General features: G+C 45.0%; 1 protein-coding gene and 1 long non-coding RNA gene across 6 annotated transcripts in view; one reads left to right on the forward strand and one right to left on the reverse strand.

Annotated features, from left to right (window-relative positions):
- Positions 1-24511, forward strand: part of RIPOR2 (RHO family interacting cell polarization regulator 2) — a 213335-nt gene that overhangs the window by 17203 nt on the left and 171621 nt on the right. For all 5 annotated transcript variants that reach the window (XR_008211423.1, XM_052704634.1, XM_052704635.1 and 2 more), the window contains exons 2-11: positions 10751-10877; positions 12303-12458; positions 13046-13124; positions 13352-13375; positions 14353-14406; positions 16919-17068; positions 17946-18009; positions 21527-21570; positions 22341-22466; positions 23814-23962. Coding sequence is in view for 4 of the 5 variants with exons in the window: in XM_052704634.1 (XP_052560594.1) it covers positions 10751-10877; positions 12303-12458; positions 13046-13124; positions 13352-13375; positions 14353-14406; positions 16919-17068; positions 17946-18009; positions 21527-21570; positions 22341-22466; positions 23814-23962 (973 nt within the window). In the remaining variant the exon portion in view is untranslated. The remainder of the gene's footprint in view (positions 1-10750; positions 10878-12302; positions 12459-13045; positions 13125-13351; positions 13376-14352; positions 14407-16918; positions 17069-17945; positions 18010-21526; positions 21571-22340; positions 22467-23813; positions 23963-24511) is intronic.
- LOC128091471 (uncharacterized) lies at positions 10141-23882 on the reverse strand. Its single transcript, XR_008211425.1, has 2 exons — positions 23775-23882; positions 10141-10582 (listed from the first exon to the last, which is right to left on the reverse strand). It is a non-coding gene; the product is annotated as an uncharacterized LOC128091471 (long non-coding RNA).

Raw genomic sequence — 24511 nt, forward strand, 5'->3', positions numbered from 1 at the left:
TGGGCTTAAAACTGTAATTATAGGGGCATCTATTGCACGTTTGTGCATTGACGTCCCAGCAAGTGGTTTTTGGCCAGGACATCTCCCTTGGTGCAGGGGCACATTCTCTGCCCATCACTGGAAGCATCATTGGGTTTTGGTAATAGAAGCCATCCCAGATGTACAGGCATGCTTGTGGGTGATGGAGCTGCTGAAAAAATACTGCTGCTCAGTCAAGTGTATGATATGTCAAGTCCTGCATGAATGAATGCCCTTTCCTTGTCTTGATCAGTACATCCACAAAATGCCATTTTGTTGGTTCAGAGAAGGAGTTGGGTTTTTGCACAGGGCTGATTGTGGGCTGGGGAGCAATTGGCTGTGAGGTGCTCTTTGAAGCATGAGGCATTTTCCTGAATTCAGCGTAACGCTCACAGGCCACATCTATTTAGATAAACGCATCTTTTTAATCAGAATAGACATCTGCCAAAGTGAGCAGAGGGGACTGCTTGGTTTATCAGACGTTTAGATTAATGAACCCAAGAGCTGGAAACACTCATTAAATCATTTGTGCTACACAGAACCAAACCGAGGCCATATTAAAAATGGTAAGACCAGCTGATGCCATGGCTGGAGAGTAATCAGCTTAAAAGCCTGCTTGCAAAGCCAAGATTTTGCTTTCTTTGCATTCAGAGAGCAGTGAGATCAAAGAGCCTTGCTGCAGGCACAACCAGGTTGGAAGGGCTTGCAGTGTGTTTGGCTTCCATGCCCTACACTGCAAGCAGAAGCTGTCCGATGTTCTTTTTAAGGATGGAGCCTTTGTGTCCTTGTTTTCTTGTACCCAGAATGGCAGCACATGCCCATTGTTGCTGTTATGTGAATTGGAAAATGCAGAAACCTCAACAGAGAACAAAATAAGAAAAGAGCAGAAGGGCAGTGGAGGACAGAGTGTGGTGCCATGCCTGGGAAATTTTCGTTGGCTTGCAATGGCCCCAGTGGGTTTCTTCTTTAAACAGCAGAACATGGAAAAGTAGGCCTGTCCCGAGGTGCACACAGCCCTCTTTTATGCAATGAAAAGTTCCACCAGATAATTGCCTTGTAGTTCAGCAGTATAAATGCTGTCAGATCTCTTTAATCCAGCCTCCATTTATCTTTCATGTCTCTGTATCTACAAAGACTTAAACGGCAACTAGTAGTAAGGCTGCAGTGTATGGCGTTTGAAACTCGAGATTTCTTTTTTTAATATTCACTCCAGTTGAAATTTACCAATTGAACTCAACTAGCTCTACTTACTGTATACTCAAGAGTCTCATCAGGTTTGCATTGGACATGCCTGTAGCAGTAAACTATATCAGCTTGGAGTTGTTCTCCTGCATTAATAGCAATAGGCACTGGAACAGGCTTCCCTGACAACAGGCACTATTTCATCCTCATATCGATTCTGAGTCTCTTTTCTTTCAGTTTTTAGTCGTTCTCCCTTGTCCTGTTGCTGTCAGATGATGTAAAAAGCCCCTCTACCTCCTGTTTAAAAGCTCTTTTTTAAATACCATAAGGCTGCAGTGAAGTTCCCCTAGAGCCTTCTCCAGGCTGAACAAGCCCAACTCTCTCAAGCCTTTCTTCACAGAAGACTTGAAAAGATTGTCATCAGAAAAATACCAACCTCTGCCTTAACTTTAAATTAAAAAAAATAATCGAGGTCATCTACATCAGCTCTTGTCTAATGTGAGATTCAAGTTGTGAGTGCAGATGAGCTGAAGCCAAGGAATGGCAGTTCCATCAGAGCACACGGCCTCGCTAGGCTGTGCACGGACACTGTTCCGTTGTTTGATGTTCCGCAGAGGAACTTCGGCCGTACACCGTGGCCAAGTATAAATGAAGTAACAGGACTTCTATGGCAATGCTTTGGGAACAGACACACTTGTGAAGTGTTGAAAAGATTAAATAAATAGATTGCTTCGGTGCTCACACCTGGGACAAAAATGTCTGGCTATAAGGACAGTGTTCTGTCCTAAATTGCACAGCAGTGTATCTTCAACAATATATTAATGAGCAGTGTGCATTAAGATCCTCTTGGAAACAGGACTATCTTGTAAACATCGAAGGCATTTTAAGTCTCCCTAATCCCAAGTATTTAAAGAGGAGCAGCAAAGTGTTTGCATCTCATTAGCAGCTGAAAGGGTTTTGACAACAGAGATGTTTTACTTTCAAGGATGAAAAGCCTGCCTCACTTGTTTAATTTATCTCACGCCCGCTTGTGTTAAGAGTGAACATGGAGGGGATACTGAATATGGCAGTGGTTGGTTTGCCTTGGCTGGAGCAAACCCAACGACCCTTAGAGCAGCCCACCACTTACCCACACCATCTTACAGAGAGCTTGGTGCCTTTACTTTCTTGTAAAAGTAAAGAAATGAAGGTTGTAAACAGAAATAGTGTTGCAAAGTGAGAGGAGAAAGCAGCATTCTTCAGAGTAGTTTTGCATTAAACGCTGCTATGCCACTGCTTTTCTCTCCCGACAAGGGGAAGATTTTTATGTTCACTGCTTACACAGACTATGAAATCAGGTCACTCTCCTGCTTATACCTGACGTACAGCTTTAGGACAGTGCTCACCGTGGATTTTTGCCAAATGACTCCCACCAGAGTCACACATCATTACATCAGGGCTGGCTCACCCAGCTGCTTTCAGATTACACTGCTGGGCTCATCCAAGGGTGACGTCTGGTCAGTAAGGGACAGCACCACTCACTGAGCCACCGAGGGCTGCTGACTCCCCAGCTCCTACTGTTAGTGCTGGCAAAAGTGCTTCATCACCTTTTGTGATCCCCGCTGAGAAATTGCAATCCTACCCAACACGTTGATACAGGCAACCTTACAGTAGTTGCCTGGTTATGGTTGTAGAGGTAGAGAAGCAGCCTGACTGCTACCAGCAGTAATCCCACAGCCCATTCTGCATCCTGCTAGTTTTATTACTTCTCACAAGACCACATCTTTTAGTACATCTCCTGCTACAGGGAGAGATAACAGCGCAGCACAAAGTCTACTGCATTACTCCCCACAGCACTGCTAAATGTCGGTGTGATTCAGCAAGGCATGAGCTGCTTGCACTGAGCTACTGCTGCAGAAGCAGTGAAAGCTGGCTTTCAAGCGCAGGGAGATCATCCTCAGCTGATTTTCAGAAATGCTTTTCGTTATGTTATTTTCTTACACTTGAATGGCAGGGGGCTTTGCTTTTAATTAATTCTTTAATTGACACGAAGAACAATCGATGATGAGTAGAATTGGAGTTGACTTCTAATCAAAGATAATTCTGCATCCCAGGGTTAGTTTTAAATGAACGAACATGAAATCTAATTAGACAGGCAGGCCCTGATCCCTCGGCCGCACTCCGGCGCTGTCGCAGCGCCGCTTCTGCTGAGCCACGCTAATACCTCCTGGATGTGGTTGCTCTGTATTCAGAGAGCTGTAAGAGAACGGCATTAAGGACGGCCCTGGGTGTATTTCACGCTCACAGTTGCTCCAGCTGCCAGCACGAAACAAATGTTGGAACTGAAAAAATGAGGTCAGCCACCGCGAACCCATCTGTCATGTGTGGGAGCCATTTAGTCTCAAATTTATTTTCCTTGGGTTTATTACAGCAAAATAACTCCTTGGCGTTTCCCTCGCCTTATGTTTTTGGCATGTGCTAAACCAAAATTGAGGAAGATGCTGGAGGTGTTTCTCTGAGGGGGACTGAAGCAGAGGAAAGGGCTCCATGTGCTGGCAGCTCTGCCGAGAGCAACCACAGCATTGCTGCAAGGCAGCAGTGTGCTGCTTTGCTGCAGCCACTAGCAAAGCAATGGGAGTGACAGAAAAGAGAGGTTTTACTGAAAATAAAAAAAACAAGTTAGACGTCCCCACGTTGAATTTGGCACTGTACTGCTGTAACAGATTGATACAAGCTGAATTTGTTGGAATTATGTTACAATTGGAGCGTCAACCACCAACTCCCATGTATACACAGGCACAGATGCTATCACCGTTCTGCTGGTGACCTGAATGCGTAGCTTTCTTCTTATTACTGTTGTTACTGCTTTTTGGCTTAAGTGCTTCATCCAGTCAGGTAGCAAGAGCAGAACAAACAGCATGAGCCACTCCAGATGGTAGACAACTTGGGTTTCTGCTCAGGCCGTCTTGTGATGAGCTAGCAAATACTGCAGCATTTCAGCTGAAAACATCCTTACATGCAACAGAAAAAATGTTCTTCCATAAATGGAACAGTAAAGTATAAGTCTTGCTATTAGTATCAAGCCTTGGGAGGATATTATCTGACACCAAAGCTAAAATTTGTCACCAAAGTACCCAAAGCTGACACTCATTTATTAGAAATAGGTAATGGCACCTTGTGCTCACTCCCAGCGTTTTCTGCAATCAAGCAGAGCTCTCAGCTATGACTTGGGCAGGGCCAGAAAGGACACACAGGCTCTTCCTTGTGCACCGTAAAAACTGAATCCACCCAAACTGAAGATACAAAAATACAACTAACAAAAGAAAGTATCCCTGCAAGAGCAGAGCTGTCAGCCAGCAGCGGGCCCACACCTTTGAGGAGATCCCACTGGTGAGGAGATGCACCTCAGGCGGTGCTGCTTCCATCTCAGAGTCTTGGGGCTGCAAGGGGCTGACCGAATTTTGCTCCTTGCACTGGAGCCAACGAGGCTGCTTACTGCCTGCCCCAGCACAACCCAGGCACTCCCACATCTCCCTTCAGAAGGAGAGGGAGCCAGCTTGTAGCTCCTCTGTGTGCAATACTGTTCTCTGCAGCCATGCCGATAAGCCCACGTACTTCTTTTTCTGTGCTAAAATTAACATTTGAAGCTCACAGATCTGCTGGCCTTTCACTGGCTGATGTAGGCTTGGGAAGTGTGCTTCTCAGTGTAGCCATATGCTCCTATTTAGGAGTACCTCCGACTTGGACTTTGATGGAACAAATGCACGATTTTGTTCTGGCAACCCAGAATAGTTGTTCAGATGGAGCTCAGATGTCTGTACTGCTCTAGCAAACCCTGCCCTGCACTAGAAGTAGCAGCTCAGTCACTGGGAGCATAAAAATGCCATCAAAGTTGTACTATATGTAATCCAGTCATCTTCTGATGTTTCCAGGAGATTCCATCCCACAGAAACGATCCTGACACATTTAGAAATTAGGAGCTTATGTGCTAATGCGTAGGAGTTTTTGTCCTAAAAACGTTAACACTACTGTAAGAGAGTTAATTTCCTTGTGGAAGTTTTTATAATGCTTTTGAGGGCTCTTACCCATATATTATTGTCAACCTTTTATATTAAAAATTCATCCACAAGAATGTTTGAATTGTCATCCAAGATACATACCTCTTTGCCTGCTAGGAGTCTGGGAAACATGGAAACAGTAAATTCCAGGTGGTAGTTTGGGCTACTGGCCATGCTGGCCTCATATTGCCAAGGTAATTCAATTAATCAGAAGGAAGAAATTGGGAAATTGATATTAATGAAGACTAGATTGTAGACCACAAATGCAAGCAGCACTAGCTGCCTTCACAGAAGGTTCAGGTTGGGTATTAAGAAAAATTCCTTCTCAGATAGAGTGGTGAGGCAGTGGCACAGGCTGCACAAGGGAGGTGGTAGAGTCACCACCCCTGACGGTGTTCAAGGGATTTGTGGATGTGGCACTGAGGGTGGTCAGTGGGGATGGTGGGGGTGGGCTGGTTGGACTAGATGGTTTTAGTGGTCTTTTCCAATCTTACTGATTTTGTGATTCTATGAATGTGCACTGAATGAGCTTGGAATTGGACTGAGACAGAGTGCGGAACTGAATTGTGCTCTTCAGGTTTGTTCATGCAAAGCAGAAAGAATTGGCTTGCTGTGCAGGAGCCATGACTTGTAGGGAATAGCCAGTTTCTTCCCTTGTTGTACTTACTCTTTTGGAGGTGTACATTGCTAAATGAGGTTTTGTTGCAATAAAGCATTTTACCTTTTGAAGTTAACAAGCTACTCTGATAAGCACACTATAATCCTTGACACAGATGAGAGATGAATATATTCTTTCATTATTCAGTAAGTTCCCAGTTCATTTGTTAGACATATCCAGGTGCCAGGTTTTTGGTTAAGAGGGGTTCCTCGCATGCACAGCTGAGCCCTTTGGCTGCTGCCACAATCTGCTCAGAGCGGTTTAGTGGACCCTCTCACCTTAGCCCAAGCAATCATCACTAAATCTTAAAGCACAGTCTTCAGACCGCAGATCAGCACAAGGAACATCAGACAAAACATCTCACTATGGGGATTACATCTTTGCAGATCCAGACAGGGCCTTGAGACGCATGCCACATAAAAAAATAAGATAGGAACAAAGGATTATCAAGGATCAGATCGGCCCTTGAATCTACCCCCAACCTTCCCTTTTAATCAAGGATTATATTTAATCCAAAAGCATCCCCAAAGCCGCTGTGCTGCAAACCCTCAGCTTCAGCTCCCTAACATTCTACAGCAAACCCAGGACCTGGAGCCATAACTGCAGATGCTATGAGAGAGTGGGATCAACCGTGGGCGCACCGCCAACATGTATTTATTGGTGGTCTCTAGGTCAGTTAGAGGGGGAAAGCAAACAAAAAGGTCAGTCTTGATTTAGCAAACATGTTTCCAACTGAATTTCCCATCTCTTAGCTTGAAACCTGCACTATTTATAATATATGTTGGCATTACGGGAGGTGCAAGTCCATTCAGAGGGTGACTGAAAGAGGGCAGCCCTGTGGAAGTGATGGGCTCAGCAGTCACTTCTCTCATTAGCTCAGGCTCAGCTGTTTCAGCTGTTAGGAGAGATGAGAGCAATGGGACTTTATTTCTCCGGGGACAGAGGCACCATCAATTATCTGCCATTCCCCACTGCACACTGTCACTGAGTCAGGCAGGAAAAAATACTGATACAATTTCACCTTATCCCTCAGCATTGCTGCTAGACTCATCACTCAGCTGCCACACACTTAGCATGGGCAATACTAATTGTATTAATTATGCTCACACACACACAGTACATGTTTATCTTAGCAGGAAGCGGACTGATGATTTTTTTTTTTAAGTGAAACGTTGGCGGTTCATCAGCTGTAGAGATTTTAAAATAATGAAAAAAGATTTCAATTTCTGCTGGTTCGATCCACCGCTGGGGCAGAGTCTTGAATCTCCAAAGCTTTTATTACCATTTCAGATGCACATTCTCATAAAATCATAGAATGGCTTGGGTATGAAGGGACCTCAAGGATCATCAGGCTCCAACCCCCTGCCACATGCAGGGCCACCAATGGGAGCTCCCCATTTAATACTAGACCAGGCTGCCCAGGGCCCCATCCAACCTGGCCTTGAACACCTTCAGGGACGGGGCATCCACAACCTCTCTGGGCAGCCTGTTCCAGCACCTCACTACTCTCTCTGTAAAGAACTTCTCCCCGAACATCCAACCTAAAACTTCCCTCCTTCAACTTGAAACCATTTCCGCTTGTTCTGCTGTTGTCTATCCTTCAAAGAGTTGACTCCCCTCCTGTTATTAGGCTCCCTTTAGGTATTGAAAGGCTGCAATGAGGTCACCCTGCAGCCTTCTTTTCTCCAGGCTGAACAAGCTCCTCTCTCTCAGCCTGTCTTCGCAGGGGAGGTGCTCCAGCCCTCTGATTATCTTTGTGTCCCTCTTCTGGACTCTCTCCAACAGCTCCCAAAAGCACACCATGCTTTAATATTGAGAGAAGAATGCATATTATAACTAGAAGATGGTAGCTTTGTATCAGGTAACTATTAGAAACTTGGTCACTACATTGGAGCATCACCAGAATCCCCCTGCTTCTGTAGGGACGGTGGTCAGTTCTATAACAGATCTGGGTGAGTCCTTGTGGACTGAGACTTAATGAAATTACCCCAGTGATTACATGCATGTATACAATCAGAGTACAGCTGTATTATTCAACTCTGTGGTAAGCTTGTGAATGGTTTAATAGTAAGCAGGAATATAACTGCTCCTCAGCAAAGCGTTTTCCCACAGCATGGCAAATACTCATCAGCCAAAGGGTATTTGCTAGATGTCAGTGTCATAAATAATCCATGACTGTGAACGTGGTGCCTGTGCAAATCTGGGCTAAGGGGCTGCTGCTTCCAGAGGGGGTCAGTGCAGCTGTGTGCGGTCAGCTGGAAACGTTTGAGGTGTTGGCAATGTAATGTTAAATAACGTTTGAGGTGTTGGCAATGTAATGTTAAATTTTAACAGCAGATTGTGTTTGTATGATAGAGGCAAACTCTAACCCGATGAACATATATATATTGAGCACGAGCCAGTGTGGGCTCTGAGTTCTGACCATTCTATGCAATAGCAAAGCAGAAGTAGTTCCAGGCAGGTCTCCAGTTTGCATTTCAATTGCACTTCATCCACATTTCCTTTTGGTACTGTGAGCAAAGCCCTCACTACTAAAGCACTGCAAAGCCCCTGAGAACTTCAGCAAAATAAGTAAAATAAATAAATCAGTACATTTCTTTTTCAAGATTGTTGCATTTTTAAGCTTCTCCAAAACAAAAGAACTATGTTTTTATGGCCAACGTAGCCATGACTAGCACCCAGCATCAGGTTTGCTCTTGTTCCTCTTGTTTCCTGAGGGTTTGTGAGCTGACGTTTTTTGTCAGCGGGATTTAGCTTCCACCCTCACATGTCCCTGGAGGAATTCAAGGCCAGATTGGATGGAGCCCTGGGCAGCCTGGCCTAGTATTGAATGGGGAGGTTGATGTCCATGAATGTGGCAGGGGGGTTGGAGATTCATAATGCTTGAGGTCCCTTCCAACCCTGGCCATTCTGTGATTCTGTGATGTCACCAGATGCTGGCCACGCTGTTCTATCCATCCTGCTGGACACCCTCAAAGCTTGCTGCTCTTCTTAGAGGGGTTTGGTCGGGTTCTCAGAAGGGTTTTCACAGCATGATCATAACTGCATAGTGAACATAATGAATACAACAAACACACTGCTAGATGAACAGCGTGCAAGGTTTTGCTTCCAGGTTATGGCACTGGCCTGCTGAAGACAATTCCGTATCCCAAAGTTGATCCTAGCAGGTACCAGCACTGCTGCTGGGAGACAGCAGGGATGGGAAGTGGTGGCTGGGAGCTGGACAACTGGCAGCCAGGGCTCACATCTGCAGATGCTCCTGTGGAGCTCTGCCATAAACCCGTCACTCCTGCTCCTGTGCTCCAGGCACAAGGCCAGATGGATTGGAATAGTCTCCAGCTATAAAAGTCTCCCAAAAATGGGGTCTGGCCACATCCAAGCTGCATGCTAGAGTAGCTGGAATAGCTTCTGGCCCATGCTAATTCCCTAGATGTGCCTGGGGATTGTTCAGGAAGGCTTTGGTTGGCATAGCTGGCTTGAGAGAGACCTCAGTGATTGTTCTTGCCCAGACATGAGGCTGCATGGAGACAGAAACCTTTCCAGGTGGATCACAGCTACCTGCTGGTCACAGCAGTGGAGAAAATTTGGCTTAAGCACACCTATCACAAAGCCAAGGCTGCATCTGTGAGGGTTGCCCAGTTACAGGGTACTGATCAGTTCTCACTTCCAGAATCAGGAGACTGATGCTGTTTGGGTTGCGTAACGGAGAAAATTTCACATCGCTAATAGCGCTGACAATTCTGAGGCTGGAAGAAATATTTTTGGCAGAGCTCTTATAGAAATATTCCTGACAAAGCAGCTCTTCTTGAGCAATACAATCCTCTCCAGAGAAAAGTAGCAGCTCTCTACAGTGGTGAATGCCACCTCAGGGAGTATTTGTCCAGCCTAGCATTACAAATCAAACAGAACTGGACTGTGCACGATGTTTCCCCACATATTTGCTTTTTCCAGTGAGTGTTTGCCATGGAGGCACTGCGTAACTCTGCTCCTTATCTGCAATAAATACGTTTGGTTGTGAAGGCTCAGGCTGCAAACCTGTAGTCCTCACACGTGGCTCCCTTTCGGGCACTCAGCTATGGACTAGTCACTTGTGGGGATGAGAGGCTGCTTTAAATTTACCCACTGAGTCCCATAGGCTGCAGTGTCGCAAAGCATCAACTCTGTTGCCTGCAGGCAGCTCCAGCCCGAATGCCTGGAGTCCTGCTGCAGCCCTGTCTCAGCCCCAGACTCATCCACAGCTGTGGAGCAGATGCAGGGTGAAATGAACTGAGGGTATGAGGTGTGCCAGGTTCTGCTTTTAAAATAAATGGGAAAATAATATTTTTGTTCATTTTTTTTGTCAGGTGATTTTAAGCTGGCTTAGCTTCTCCATGTGTTTCCCAAAGCAGTGGTGTTAGCACCCCCGGAAGGAAGGCAGTGGTGAATGGACGGGTCCTGTGAGACAGGGGTGCAACAGGGTCCTTCTTCTTAGTTCACTGACCACCTCAGTGTAGCGTGGCACTCACAAGGTAGCACTTCTGGTGTGGCAGATGTTGACACTGGAACTGAGGGGAGAAGCATGCCAGGCATGGCATGAATTGGGGCCACTGCTGAGATTAGCACATCACAGCAGCTGGTTTCCAGCCCCACACCCAGATCCTCATTGCAGCCGCAGCATGGTTTTCATAGTCCACTCTTGTAATTTATTCTGCAAACCAAGCAACAGACCTCAGCAGACCGGATTTGGGGGTTGTATTCATGCCCTGGCTCACAGCCCCTCCTAGGGTTGGGTTGCCTTTTCTCCTTTCTGATGCCCCTGCTTCACAGCACACCTCCTGCCCACCCCATCCCTGACCTTCTTTCTGTTGTTTTTCAGGAATATCCTCCCGGCTTCCGGAAATCATGTCAATAGGATCACATTCATTCTCTCCAGGAGGTCCTAATGGGATTATCAGGAGCCAGTCCTTTGCTGGCTTCAGCGGTCTGCAAGAGAGACGCTCCAGGCAAGTACCATGTTCTTTAAGTGGCTTTCACAGTCAGGTGCTAAAGGGACTGGGGGCTTAGAAGGCAGCAAAGAGGTGATGGAGAACTTCCTTCTCCCCAGCTTGCAGGAATAAGTTTTCTAGGCTAAAATCTCCTTATATATTGGCCATGTCATTAAGCTGTTAGCCTGCATCTTAACTACCAAGTGCTTCCCCTCCACCCTTAACGCAAGGCTTCCTCACATTTCTCAGAGTTGTGAGAACATTTCAGAGAATGATTTTAATTTCCTAACTTATGCAGCAATCTTTTCACAAGTAAAATGCACAGAACTATGATAAGCTTTCCACCGCCCCCAGCTTCACGCTGCTGCTACCTAAAAGTCAGTTTTCTCATTGCTGCTGTGAAGTCAAAGCAGCCCCACTTTTTTTGTTTGTTTTTGCAGAGCTGCTTCAGCGTCCTGCTGGAAGCAGATCCTGGTGCAGAGCCTTTCCCTGCGTGGTCCTTTTGGCTAGACAGGACCTCAGGCTTTGAGCCACACACTTTACTGGGTCAGCCAGATGCCTCCAGAGCTGCTTTCCAATTAGTTTCAACTTGCGTGAACCCCACCAAGCTCCAGATCAACAGTTAACAGTCAGGGAGGAGCCACATGGTGAGGAGGTCACCTCCCAGTTGCCAGCAGTAGGGTTAGATGCTGACCTGCAGGAGGGGAGCCAAAGAGCCACCTACAAGCAGCACAGCTGTCCTCCATTTGTGGTCCACCAGCAGTATGATAGAGAATCATACAATAGCTCGAGTTGGAAAGGACCCACAGGGAACACTGAGTTCAACTCCTCCTCCACACAGGACCACCCAAAATTCAAATCCTATGTCTGAGAATGTTGTCTTGAACTCTGGCAGCCCGTTCCATGCCCACCGCCCTGTGGTGCAGCCCCTTTCCCTGACCCCCAGCTGCCCTCTCCTGACGCAGCTCCATGCCGTTCCCTGCCGCTGTCACACAGAGCAGAGCTCAGCGCTGCCCCTCTGCTCCCTGTGAGGAGCTGCAGTCGCCATCAGGACTCCAGACACACACGTGACCAGTCCCCAGTCTTAGGAACCTCCAGACTTTACACCTGAAATTATCTAGGCAGCCCTATGCTCTTAGCCCTTTCATGGCTGAGTCTAAGCAGCAGGAGGCAGGACAGGCACGGGATAAGACAGAGAAATGCCTGATGAGCCTGGGACTTCATATCTGGGAGAGGCAACTGGCACATCAAAAGCTGATGGCACACATCCCAGAATGCTCAGACTTCTCAACCTGTAAACAAACACAGCCATTTAAGCAGCAGGCATGTAAGCAGAATCATTTCTCTAGCACAGATAAGATCAGGAAGATCTCTTTAAGTTACGCTTCTTTGAGATTGTTATGATTTATAGGGATTTTCTCCTCTTTTATGTTCACTTTGCAGGTGTAATTCTTTTATTGAAAATTCCTCTGCGCTCAAGAAGCCCCAAGCAAAGGTGAAGAAAATGCATAATTTGGGCCACAAGAACAGCACCACCCCCAAGGAGCCCCAGCCCAAAAGAATGGAAGAGGTCTACAGGGCCTTGAAGAATGGCCTGGAGTAAGAGCTGTTATTGTGCTTGTTGACCGAAGCCTTCTGGGACATTTTAGCACATAGAAAAACATTTCACAGAAGCAAAGATCCTTAATGATAGAAGAATGTACCTGTTGGAGTAAACTTAAGATTGGAAACGTGTAGGAAAAATCAGTCCAGAATTCCAATTCTGTTTGCTTGAAAAAGTCCCAAGGACAGGGATTTCAACAGTAGATTTTTCTTTTTTCCCCTCCAGGTTTCCTGGAGTCATATCAGAAGCACGTATAGTCCTTAAGATAACGCTTCTGACGATAAGGGCTTTTACCAACCAGACACGATAGCAGCAATTTGAAAGCACCAGCCTGTAAACTAAGCAGAAGATAGCTTACGTGAAGGTGGTTGTTTAACATCAGGAAAACACTGGGCTGCATAAACAAATGGCTTCTAATTATTCTCAAAAAGGCAGCAGGGAAACTGTTTTTAGAACAGATCAATACAGATCAACTTTTTGAGGAAGGCCGTTTGTTGCAGAGATTTCCTTGTATAGTGCTTAGGAAGCAGCTCTGTGACACGCTGCAGAGCTCATGCCTCCCTTCTCTGGTTTGTGTTTACAGCGAGTATCTGGAAGTGCACCAGACAGAGCTGGACAAGCTGACTGCTCAGTTAAAAGACATGAGAAGAAACTCACGCCTGGTACGTGTCATACTTGTGATTGTTCAGAGAAGCACAGTACCCATCCAGAGGTACTGGAACAGGCATGGGCTGGGAGTGGGAAACCAGGCATGTGAACGCATGATCTTCGTCCCTTCCAGCTCTCGTCTTGGTTTCGATTTCTATTCACTGATAAATATTATTGTCTCACAGTGCTCTGGCACTGTTGTGTTTCAAAATAAATCACAGTTTCATCTTCTCTGTTGCAGGGAGTCCTGTACGATTTAGATAAGGTATGTTACCCTTTTTAACACTTGGAAGGTAGCATTGGTATTTGTGCGATGTGCAGAGCGGGAAACTCTCAGCCTGCTCTAGCAGCCAGACTAATGTCTTTGATGCAGAAGTTACCTGCAAGCCATTGAATCAGTTGCTTGTACAACTTTGCCCTGTAACCGCCAGCAGGGGTGGGAGGCTGGCAAGGGCACATGCTGGGTGTCTACAGGCCAACTCCAGAGGGACAAGCCAAGGGCTCAAGCAGCTGCCTTTCCTCTTATGTTATGCTCCTCTGAGAGCCAGCCAGCGCTTCATGGCATGAACATTCAAAAGAGCAGGACAAAATCCCCAGAGAAGCGAACTGTACAGAGGTGGGCTTGCTGATAGCTGCCCTTGGGGTAATTCCAGCCTGTGTGATCACTGCTTACTCCTGCTCTGGGCACTGCTGGGGGGGAGAACAAGCTGAAGAATTAAAAGTATTCCTTCTGTATGGCAAATTTTGGCTGAAACAAAATAAAAGCCCTCAAAAGCTTTTCCTGAACTATTTGGCTTTTCTCAGTTAAAATGCCAAGCTTGATTTTGCTTTCAAAAACAGTTCATTCAGGAGAATAGGTTTTGAAATGCAAAATCTTACCAGTTTTAATATAGGCTTTCAAAGTAGTGAAAATACAGAGGTTTTTAAGCCAAAAGTGCTCAACTTACTAATTTCAAATAAACTAGGGAACTCGCATCAAAGAAAATTGTTGCAGACTCCATCAGAAAACATGGTTTTGTACCTGAAAGCATATTATGTGCAGATATCAGTGAGCTCCATTTTCAGCAGCGGCTTAGTCACAGTAAGGTGGGACAGTTGAGGCCAGATTCATGGTCAGCAATGCCTTGCATGCATAAGGAGGAGTTCCTCAGACTCCTGGGGATCTGAAGACACAAGCTAGAGTGGAAATATCTTGCAGATGTGTTCACATGTGCCTCACTCTCTGCTTTCTGTTTCCCCCAGCAAATCAAAGCAGTTGAACGATACATGAGGAGGCTGGAGTTCCACATTAGCAAGGTAACAAGCACCCCAAGCATGTCCTACATTAGAAAAAACAACCCCTGGGCCTACTACTGCCCCCTCCCTCCACCTTCCAGGGAGGTGGATTTGACAAAGCCTCTCCCAGATTCAGTATTTTTGCTGGTCTCGGTCGTCTTGTGCAGCTTCTGTTGCATGGTTTGGTGGGCTCACATCCTCTTGATTGCATTGGTGAGAATGTGTGTCTTGTACACAGTAGAGGTACACTTTGTGATTTATACCTATACAGTTTAGAGTTGGATGAGGCCCACACCATGCGTTCTCTTGGTTATAAACATATCTGCTAGTTATTAGTTACTTTTCTGAGCCTGACAAAAGAAGGAATTATTTTTGACGGAGGAAATGCGTTTTGAGAGCCATTTGAAAAGCATTCATACAGCTTGAAGTGCTCCAATTATGATAGTCCATCAAACCTTTTAATTTTGTGTTCTCTTACTCTGAGAGCTGAAAAAAGTCAACAGGCAATAGGCTGAAATTTTGTTCCCCCAGCCGCTTTCTTTCTTGCTGGCAACATGAATGACAAAATTACTGCTTGGAGAACATTTCCATTCAAGACCTTCCCACTCCAGTCCTTTTAGAGCTAATGGTTTCTATGCTTGTAATAGGAATGAAAGGCACGAAATGCAAGAGGGTAACACTGGTCACCTGAGCACATTAGTTTTCTTCCTGTAACCCACAGCAACAGAGGCAGGAGATGTAGAGTTGCATTGCATTAAAACTAGTGGGCTTGTTCAGGTGACAGCACATTTTTGTTTCAGATGCCGGAGGGCTCTTTTGACCCTGTGCTGAACAAGGGCACCCGCTGCATAGGAAGCAAAGGGTGAGAACAGTGTGCAGCAGCAGACCACACTCATTTATAGGGGCAGATGAGCATGTTCACACTGGAGATAGCAGCACAAAGTCAGTGCTCCACCCTGATGGCAGGAGTCAACTCCAAGAAATGGCCATTTGTAGGATCTGTCTTTAGCACAGGGAACAGTGCTGACTTAGAAGTGGTAAAGTGGTGGGTACATCACCAAGAAAGTTTTTCCTGTAACTCTGAAATGTCAAGATGCTGCCTATGGCTTCCATTACCCTTTGCTGCACCATTTCACTTGCAGAGTAGTTCCCATGTTGGTTGGAGAACCAACAGTAAGGGCTTCTGCTATCAGGAAAATAAGTCTGCCTTGTACAAGTCAATGTCGTGTTTTGAACAAGTCAGGATGAGCAGCCCCACTCCAAATAAATAATCAGTGACACCTTTTGCTAAAGATTAAGCAGGCTTGAAAAAAAAAAAAAAAAAAAAAAAAAGACAACTGCAGCACACCTGAATCAGGTGAATCATTTCACCTGAATCCTGAATCATTTCTAGCACAGCAAAATGATCATAGACTAACAAAGCCAAGGTGCTGGAAGCTTCCACAGAAAGAAATTCTGCGAAAATCCATGAGAAAGCACCAGCATGGGTAGGGCAGACACTTAATGTCAGAGAACAAAGGAAAACAGTTATTCTAGATAAAGAACAGATATCATTCCATCCTCACAGGGACATAAGAAGCAGGAAGAGATGCATCTTTCTCTTTTCCTCTCCTCCCTCGATAATGTCAGATTAGAAAACCTGTTTTCTCAACCATAAATTAAACTATACCATTGTAGACTTCCACTGGACAGCTTGGATGGTGTAAACCATATACATTCAGTGCAGGGATTAGAGAGAAAAGGGAAACCAAAGCATGAGACACGTGTAAATCCACTGCAGGCTTGATCCAGGTGAGACTTTACATTGTACATCACCAAGTATTACAAAACCTCCAGACTGCTTACTGAATGTCTGGTACCTCGGCCATGCCAAGGACTCTAAGAAGATCACAAGGAAATTAAGCAAGCATCTATGGAGCTGAAGTTCAAAACTGAATTTGACATTAGCTGTTTCTAAACTTTCTCTTATTTGGGCTATAACTCCTAGTTGTTGAGGCTTTAAAATCACCCCCCTTCTCCCACTATTACCTGTCAGTGCAATACTGCAACAGTCTTAATGCATGGCTGGTGTTAGCAATACTGAGGACACTGTTGTCCCTAAGAAATGTGCCAATTAGCATGCCCACTCCCATCTGGCAGTGTGGACATTGCCCACATCTTTGAAAGAGCACTTATGACACCGGTATATTTATTTTAGAAGCTTGCTGCATTCTTCCTGCAATTGCACATGTCCCAGACTGGAGGGAAAGGCAGCAGCAAAACTTAAGGGCACACAGGGTAAGCAGATGAGTTGTTGCAAAGCATCTGTTATCACAGTAACGAGATTTATGCAGTAGAAGATACTTCTATCTTGTGCTTTTTTTTTGGTCAGCTGTGACAGTATGACAGCTTCATTCATCCACTCACTCTCCATCTGAGGGTTTAATCGCTTGTTTGGCTTAGTTTCCTTGTAACACAATTGTTTTACTTCATTGAGTTCTCAGTTCATCTTTTTTTTTCCTCCCTTCCTCACCGTTCCCGTTGTTTGCTCTAGGTGGATGAGCTTTACGAGGCCTACTGTATTCAGAGACGTCTCTGTGATGGTGCCAGCAAGATGAAACAGGCCTTTGCAATGTCCCCTGCCAGCAAAGCAGCTCGAGAGAGTTTAACCGAAATCAACAGGAGTTACAAAGAATACACAGAGGTATGTCTTCATCCATTTGGCCTTTCATTTTCACTGTTTAAAGGCCATGAAAACTTGGCTGCTCATTTCAGTGATAATCACATTCAGATAAAAGGGTTAGATGTAAAACCACTGAAGGAAAATTGTTGTTTTCTCGTGAATGCCTGCTATCTTACAAAGACGGGTGACATAAACCCAAAGAGTTCTTTGAAATAATAATGGTTATGTTCCAAAAGACCAGGGCTATACTCCAGGAATCACTGCATTTAAAGAAGTAAATCTGGCCTGAGCCTACCTATGTCACAACCATACATGCTCCTTCACATCCTGCAGACATTAGGGTGGCAGGGTAGCTAGAACAAGCAGACATCTTGTGCTCTGCATCCAGTTTCAATTGCTGTGATTACTATCTATCTTATTAAACCAGCTGTTTAATTATGGAAAGTCTGATAGTGCTGCAAACATCACAACGCACAAGCTGTGGCATCCTGCCTAGCTCTTCTGGGGAGGGTCAAGTACCCATCTCACACAGTCTTTATTTTTAATGTCGTCCATGTTTCTTGGGAGATTAAAAACATGCTGGGAGCTACTCTGGCATGGAGCTGCTGCTGGCCCGCATCCTGGCTGGAGAAGACAGGGACAGTAGCCATGCTATCCTTTAAGGGCCACAGCTGCCCACTGCTAATGCCAGGATTAGATCTCAGGGTTACATTCAGCTTCGATGTGAGCAAGCATAGCTCAGCTGCCGTTTTTAGGGCCAGATTTTGCTAAAAACAGGAGTAGCTCTTGCATATTGATTTTAATGAAAAATACCTTTCCTTTGCATAATGGAAGTGTTTATTTCCAAAGGAAAAAAAGGAGGGTTTTTCTGACCTCGCTATTCTGTCTTCCTTAACAGAACATGTGTACCATTGAAGCAGAGCTGGAAAACCTGCTGGGGGAGTTTAGTATCAAGATGAAAGGTAATTACTTTTTCACCTTTCCTTTCACTGAACAGCAGAAGTCAGTCTGTGCCTGGTACTGAGGGCACTGAGATGCTTTGGTTTTATATGTACTTAGAAGCTTGCTTTCCCCTCCACTACACTAATTGCTGAGCCTTCAAACTCTGACTTGCACATCTACCCTTGGAAAGGATCACAGAGCTGGGGGCAGAGTTAGCAGAGAGATTCTTCCAATAAAATGATTCATGTTTTCAAGGGAGATGTGATAGGTAGGCTCACCCAAATGCTCCTCCCAACAGCCAAAGCAATTCAGTTTGAAGGCTACTGCACCTTTTGCCTCTATCCCCACAACCCTTCAGGAGCTACATGAACATCCATGGAGCTGACCTTCAAAATAGTAAACCTGAGGCCACACAGCACAGAAAGGAAATTGCAGCAAGCTGCGCTCCTCAGGATATTTCCATAGTTGCTGCAAATGCAGTGCAATGCACAGTTCAACACAAGGTGACGTGTCGCAGAAGGCATCAGGGCATCACAAACAACTGGGCTGAAAAGGCCTGGCCCCTTCTCTCTTTATGCCCAAGTCCTGTACAAAGGCCTGTGGGTTACAATGAAGCAGAGAGCAAACCACAGATAACAGCTATATCTAAACATTCTTGTACCATGAAGACGCCAAATGAGAAATTAGCAAAGAGAAATACCATATTACTAAGTATTTTCTAATTAGGACACCATGACTCCTGTCTAGGCCATTTTCTCCAGGAATGGGAATCCAGTAGGACAATCCAACTTTTGCTATTAGCATAGCTAGAGCAACTCCAGCGCAAAAGCCTAGTGATCACATAGCAAGCACCCTTTCATTACACCACAGCACAGCCAACTGTGCTACTAATTTTAGAATCCAGTGTTAAAAATCAAAGTATTCCTCCTCCCCAACGCTTACCTGTTCCTAGCCACACCAGTGACAGTTATTTTAGTGCACTCTGTTGCTTATGTGAAAAGTGAGCCAACCCACACAGCACCATCAGGAAGCAGGAGGCCTATGCTGTGCTTTTATGATTGATACACGTATGGGAAATGTTGATCACAGCTTGAACTTCTGATTGACCACCTGAGGTGAGCAATGAGTCAGGCACAGGAGCACAGGTGAACGCAATTCACCTGTGCTACCAGAAGAGGGTAGAGCCTGGCTCCACCTCTCCTGGACCCCATTTAAGTTGTGTCTGGTTAACCCAAAGACTGCCACTGAGGAAGGATCTCTTTTAGAGATTGCTTTTTGTGGAGCTTATTGTGAACATTTTTCATTTATCCTTCCACCATGATAATCCTACTTAGCCTAGCTTCTGTACACCTATTGATAGTACAATACATTGTTTTTTTTTAAAACCTAATCATTTCTCAAAATAAAGATAATAAGCTCGCTAGAATGAGCGGTAGCTCAGGATTAATCAGCTGAAATTAAACAGGAATACCCAATATGGGACTGTAGGAAGTCTGGGTGGGTAAGCCAAGTGCCTTGTTATGATGCACAGGGAAGTGCCCTTGCCCCTCTTTGAAGCAGACAGCAAAACACTCAGGTCATTCTTAGAGCAACACTAGTCCAGCACTGAAATCCACCTGCCCGCATTCCTGCACTTGAGCAGAGCTATGCATGCTGCAGAAGGCTTCAGGGCCCTGAATGCAAAATACGTTTGTGTTCTGATACCTTACATAGCCACCTAGCAGCCCTGTCCTGCCACTAATTGCACTGACCTCTTCAAGGTGCATCAGGGGAGGTTCAGGTTGGACATTAGGGAAAATTTCTTCTCTGAAAGAATGGTAAGGCACTAGAACTGTCTGCCCAGGGAGGTGTTTAAGAACTGTGTGGGTGTGGCACTGATGGACGTGGTTAGTGGAGATGGGTAGACAGTTGGACTAGGTGATCTTAGTGGTCTTTTCCAACCTTAATGATTCTATGACGAGAGCCATTGGTTCCTGCTATACACTGAGGCCCCAAGAGCCACTCGTCACCAAAACCTACGTGCCCTGTGACAGTGATTTGAGCTCAGCAGCTGTGCACTGTTCAGTCTGCCCATCATCAGGCTGCAGAGACCTGAACAGCAGCCTTAAGACCTCATTCCTAGACCTCAGTTCCTGCCTAAGCTGGTGCCTGGCAGGGCCTGTCACTGGGCATAGACCTCAGCTCCAGACAGCATGCACACAGAGGCCCCAGCCACATCCCCCCCCCCATCCAGTGAGCAAAGAAGGGGCCTTTTATGTTCCTCAGATGCTTTCAAAGATGCGTCCCAGCAGAGATCAAATTCCTTTGTAAAAGCGTGCCTAGGGAGAGGGGAGCAGCAGTGGAGTGCTAGAAAGTTTGAATTATTTATAAACAGTAAATAAATTAGACAAGAATTGGTAATATGAGCTCTGAACAAGGGCATCTTTATTCAGCTAAGCAATAGGATGAGTGAAGAAAACTATTTTCTGATGAAAGAAATGAAAGATCAGCAGATTACTGGGACAGGTCATGACTGCACAAGAGGGATCTAGTTGGTCCCAAAGTCCACCTGCAGCCTGGTAGTAGAAGCCAGCATTAGGGCACAGCTTAGCTGTGCTGATGCTAATAACCTCTTTCTCTCTATGGAAGTGCCAGCAGCAGCTGGTATGAGAGGACAAAAAAAAAAACATGGTGTATTCCTGGGGTGCTGAGCAGCTGAAGGAAATGAAGCATTTATTTTTTCTTAACAAAACAAATGCAGTAGCTACCTAATAAAGAGATCAGTGAGGAAGAAGAAGTTCCCTGCGTAGAGGGTTGGGTGACCAGAAAGCAGCCAGTTTTCCCTGTCCTGCAGAAGGGCAAGTTACAAGGCCAGGAGGGGGGTGGTGGCTTCCCTGGGACTGCAGAATGGTCACGAACCCCAGGAAACTTTCCATTTCATATGTATGGTGCCTATGCAGAAATAGCATCATGACATCCTTTTAAGAAAAGCTCTCAAGCAGACAGTGCAGCAAAGCTCTTGTGGCATATATATCACCCCTCTGGGGAAAGATGGGATAAATCTCATATTACAGAGGTCACTTGTGGTTCTTGATGTAGTTAGTACTCAAAGACACTGGGGTAGTACAGCAGTGGTTACACCATGGATGCAGAAGGAGCCCTTCTGCCTCCCTGTGTTTCCACTAGGAAGTTGGGGCTGATTTGGGTTAACCAGCAAGCACTGCTGGTAATCAGCAGCTCGCCTATGCCTTGTGATAGCCAGAGCATGAAGCCCAGCTTCTGAAACCAGATGATGTCAGGAAGCTACTTCCTCTGTTTTATAGTTATTACACAAAAGGGAGAAGTATGCTCAGAGGGAAAAAAGCTGGGAAGTGCGAGTCTTTGGTATGCACAAAACCACTACATGATGAATTTCTGTACCAAAGGAAAAAAACAGCCATCCCCATAGAGGGTGGGCTGACAGGGCTGCTGCCCTCTTTTGTCACAGCTGGTGGCCACTGGGTAGACCCAGCGGGCTGTTTATCTGCACTGACCCTCACTTTCTGTCTCTCTCCCCAGGTCTGGCTGGCTTTGCTCGACTCTGCCCTGGGGATCAGTATGAGGTATGTAGCACTTGGCTTCTGGTTCAGCAGAAGAAGAATTAAAAGGGAGGCAGACTCCTGCTGCATTTTACTCCGCATTGAACAAAACTTAGTGACATCTACATGCCAAGAAACAGCTGCTAGTTTTCCTGTAAGCTTTCTGAAAATCATTGCAGGTCTCTATCTTCCTGTGTTAGGGCATCTGTCACAAGACCTGAAAATTACATTTGGAGCACTGGGTGATAGCTATTCCGTGAACTACAAGACTTTTTTTTTTTTTTGTTAATGAAAATAAGGTCACTGCAGTGACCTAGAGAACATCAAAAGCAGGTTCATTAGAAATAGGTTAAACTAAAAGTCTCCAGCTCTGTCCAGCAGGGAATTTGCAGTGGTTTGATTATGGATTCCCCCTACAATCTGCAGCTTGCAGCTGTCTTGGTTATTGATTCCCCACTCTGGCTATCATCAGTTTCTCCCACCACTTTCATGCCTGCAAGCCTCTGCTGGCCCAACATTGGTGCTGATTTTACCCAGCCAGCTCTGAAGTTCCATAGCAGCCATACCAGCATACCACCTCAGTTTGAGGTGTTGCACCATTGTCACTCTGTTTTCATCATCAGCAAAAGCCCTGCAACTGCAAAGGCCTCTCAATAGGGGACAGCCAAACCCCGCTTAGCCTACCCATCAAGCTGGAGGAGTTAGGGAACTGCAAAAGGTGACCTTCCCTTTCCAATATTTGAGCATTAAGAGAGCATATTGCTCAAGATAATAAGAGGAGTTTTCTTTTTCAGATTTTCATGCGTTATGGTCGCCAGCGATGGAAATTGAAAGGCAAAATAGAAGTGAATGGCAAGCAAAGCTGGGATGGAGAAGAAATGGTCTTCCTCCCTCTCATTGTTGGGCTGATCTCCATAAAGGTATGCATACTAACTTTTCTGCCTGCAAGCAAGACAAGAGCCAAGAGACTGCCTTTATGTGCACTATCAGCAAAAATACAGAAGTAGATCATGAAACTTCTTTGAAATGAGTCATAATTAGTATTTCAAGCACACTTGACTAAAAGAAGTGCCATAGTACTATGCAGTCCTAGATGCGACAAGGCTAATCAGTTTGGTAGCCCTGTGGGAGAGGTTGCCTTAATGCTCCCTATATAGGCACCTTTACTAACGTAACCCTTGCCTCACATCACTCTCCAGCAACTCTTAGTTATCTGCACTAAAGCAACATAAATCTATAGAAACCTATTTGCTAACAGTATTCAGCAAAACAACAACAAAAGCAAACTGAAAACCCCAAAAAAATCCACTACTGATGAGTTAGATGAGTTAGTTAATGCTGCTCAGATAAGAGAGCAGCATCTGTTGATCTGGAGAAATACAGAAGTCTCCAGTTCAAACACACGCAGGGAACAGTCAGGTGTAAGTTGGAACAGCCCCAGAGCTCAGTCCTACCACCCAGCTGCACTAAACAAACTTGTGCACCTGATTCTTTTGCAGTTCCTACACAGCAGTTCCCGAAGTTTAACATCTCTCTTCATGCCTGATTCCAGATCCTGTCCTCTGTACAGGATCTGCATGTATAACTATCTCTCTGAATTTTCAATAAAAGAGATAAATGTACACGTAAGCTTGAATAGTGCTGTACTCTACTCTTACTATAAAAACTTGAATGGTTTTATGTGAGATTTTTTTCCTACTAGATTTGTACAAGTCTTTACCAAACACCATTATAGATGGAATGATTACATAGGTTCAGAGTTACAGGAAACGAATACAGAGACATGAGTCCCCTTAGGGGTTACTAGATAGGCAAACTTTATTAGGAAATACCCTAATATGAAAGCTGCCTATTGCAGAGAGAATATTAGATGAAATAACACAGATACACTATGCCTGCTACTGCTATTCCCTCAGACTCCACATACAGTCACTGCTGAAGAAGATACAACACAAGACAGTCCTTGGTCTGACCCAGCCTGCTGGTTCTCTTCTCTTCTCTTCAACAAAAACCATAAAGTAAACGTACAAGATATTCCTGTGTTTTGTAAACATGATTGTGTGCAATTATACATTTATGAAAAAGAGAAAATAAATTTTCATTTTTCTGTAGTTTTTCTGTAAGTTATGAAGACGCAACAAATATAATCATATTTTAAAAGCCTTCTAGCAAGAGACCCAGACCAGAAAAAAACCAAAACCGTTTCTTGTAATTAAGGATTACAGTACCTTGCATGATCATGGATGTCCTGTTTTTTTCCCTCATAGGTGACAGAAGTGAAGGGACTTGCTACTCACATCCTTGTAGGAAGTGTAACCTGTGAAACAAAAGACCTGTTTGCAGCTCGGCCTCAGGTGGTTGCAGTAGACATTAATGACCTTGGCACAATCAAGCTGAACCTTGAAATCACCTGGTAGTAAGTAGAACTGGTTGGATGGTCTCAAGGTCAAGTGGCTGTTTTAAAGAAAAATAGATAAAAATCACACAGAAGAGATCTATCAATGTAGTCTCCTCTCTTTATGGGAAAAAATATGGTTTAAAAGTTAGACTTTGTGGGTTTTGTATGTGGTGTGAAGGCAGTGGGAAGTTTCCTAGCACTGTCTATCTGCAGTGGTAAGCATGGGTAAGCTGATAATGTTTGGATTCAGAGCCAATTCTCAGTGTGTTTTAATGAAATAGATAACTGTCATTTCTTAAGCAGCATTAATGTTTTTCACTTCTACAGTCATGTATGCTGTTTCTTGTAATCCAATAAATATGAAGCTAGCAATGACAGCAACTGATTTCCTTTATAATACAACAGCTCTATTAGCTACTGTTAACTCTACTGAGCACCTACCTTGTTATTACATGTTCTACCTGTCAATTCAGCTTCAAGAATACCCTTCTTGTGAGAAGCAGGCAGTACTGCATAAAAGGTTTCTGAGAATAAAATGCTTTTAGAAATGAAAACTGTACATCTGAG

The sequence above is a fragment of the Tympanuchus pallidicinctus genome, unplaced genomic scaffold (genome assembly GCF_026119805.1).
Source record: "Tympanuchus pallidicinctus isolate F22 unplaced genomic scaffold, pur_lepc_1.0 scaffold5, whole genome shotgun sequence".
Taxonomy (NCBI): domain Eukaryota; kingdom Metazoa; phylum Chordata; class Aves; order Galliformes; family Phasianidae; genus Tympanuchus; species Tympanuchus pallidicinctus.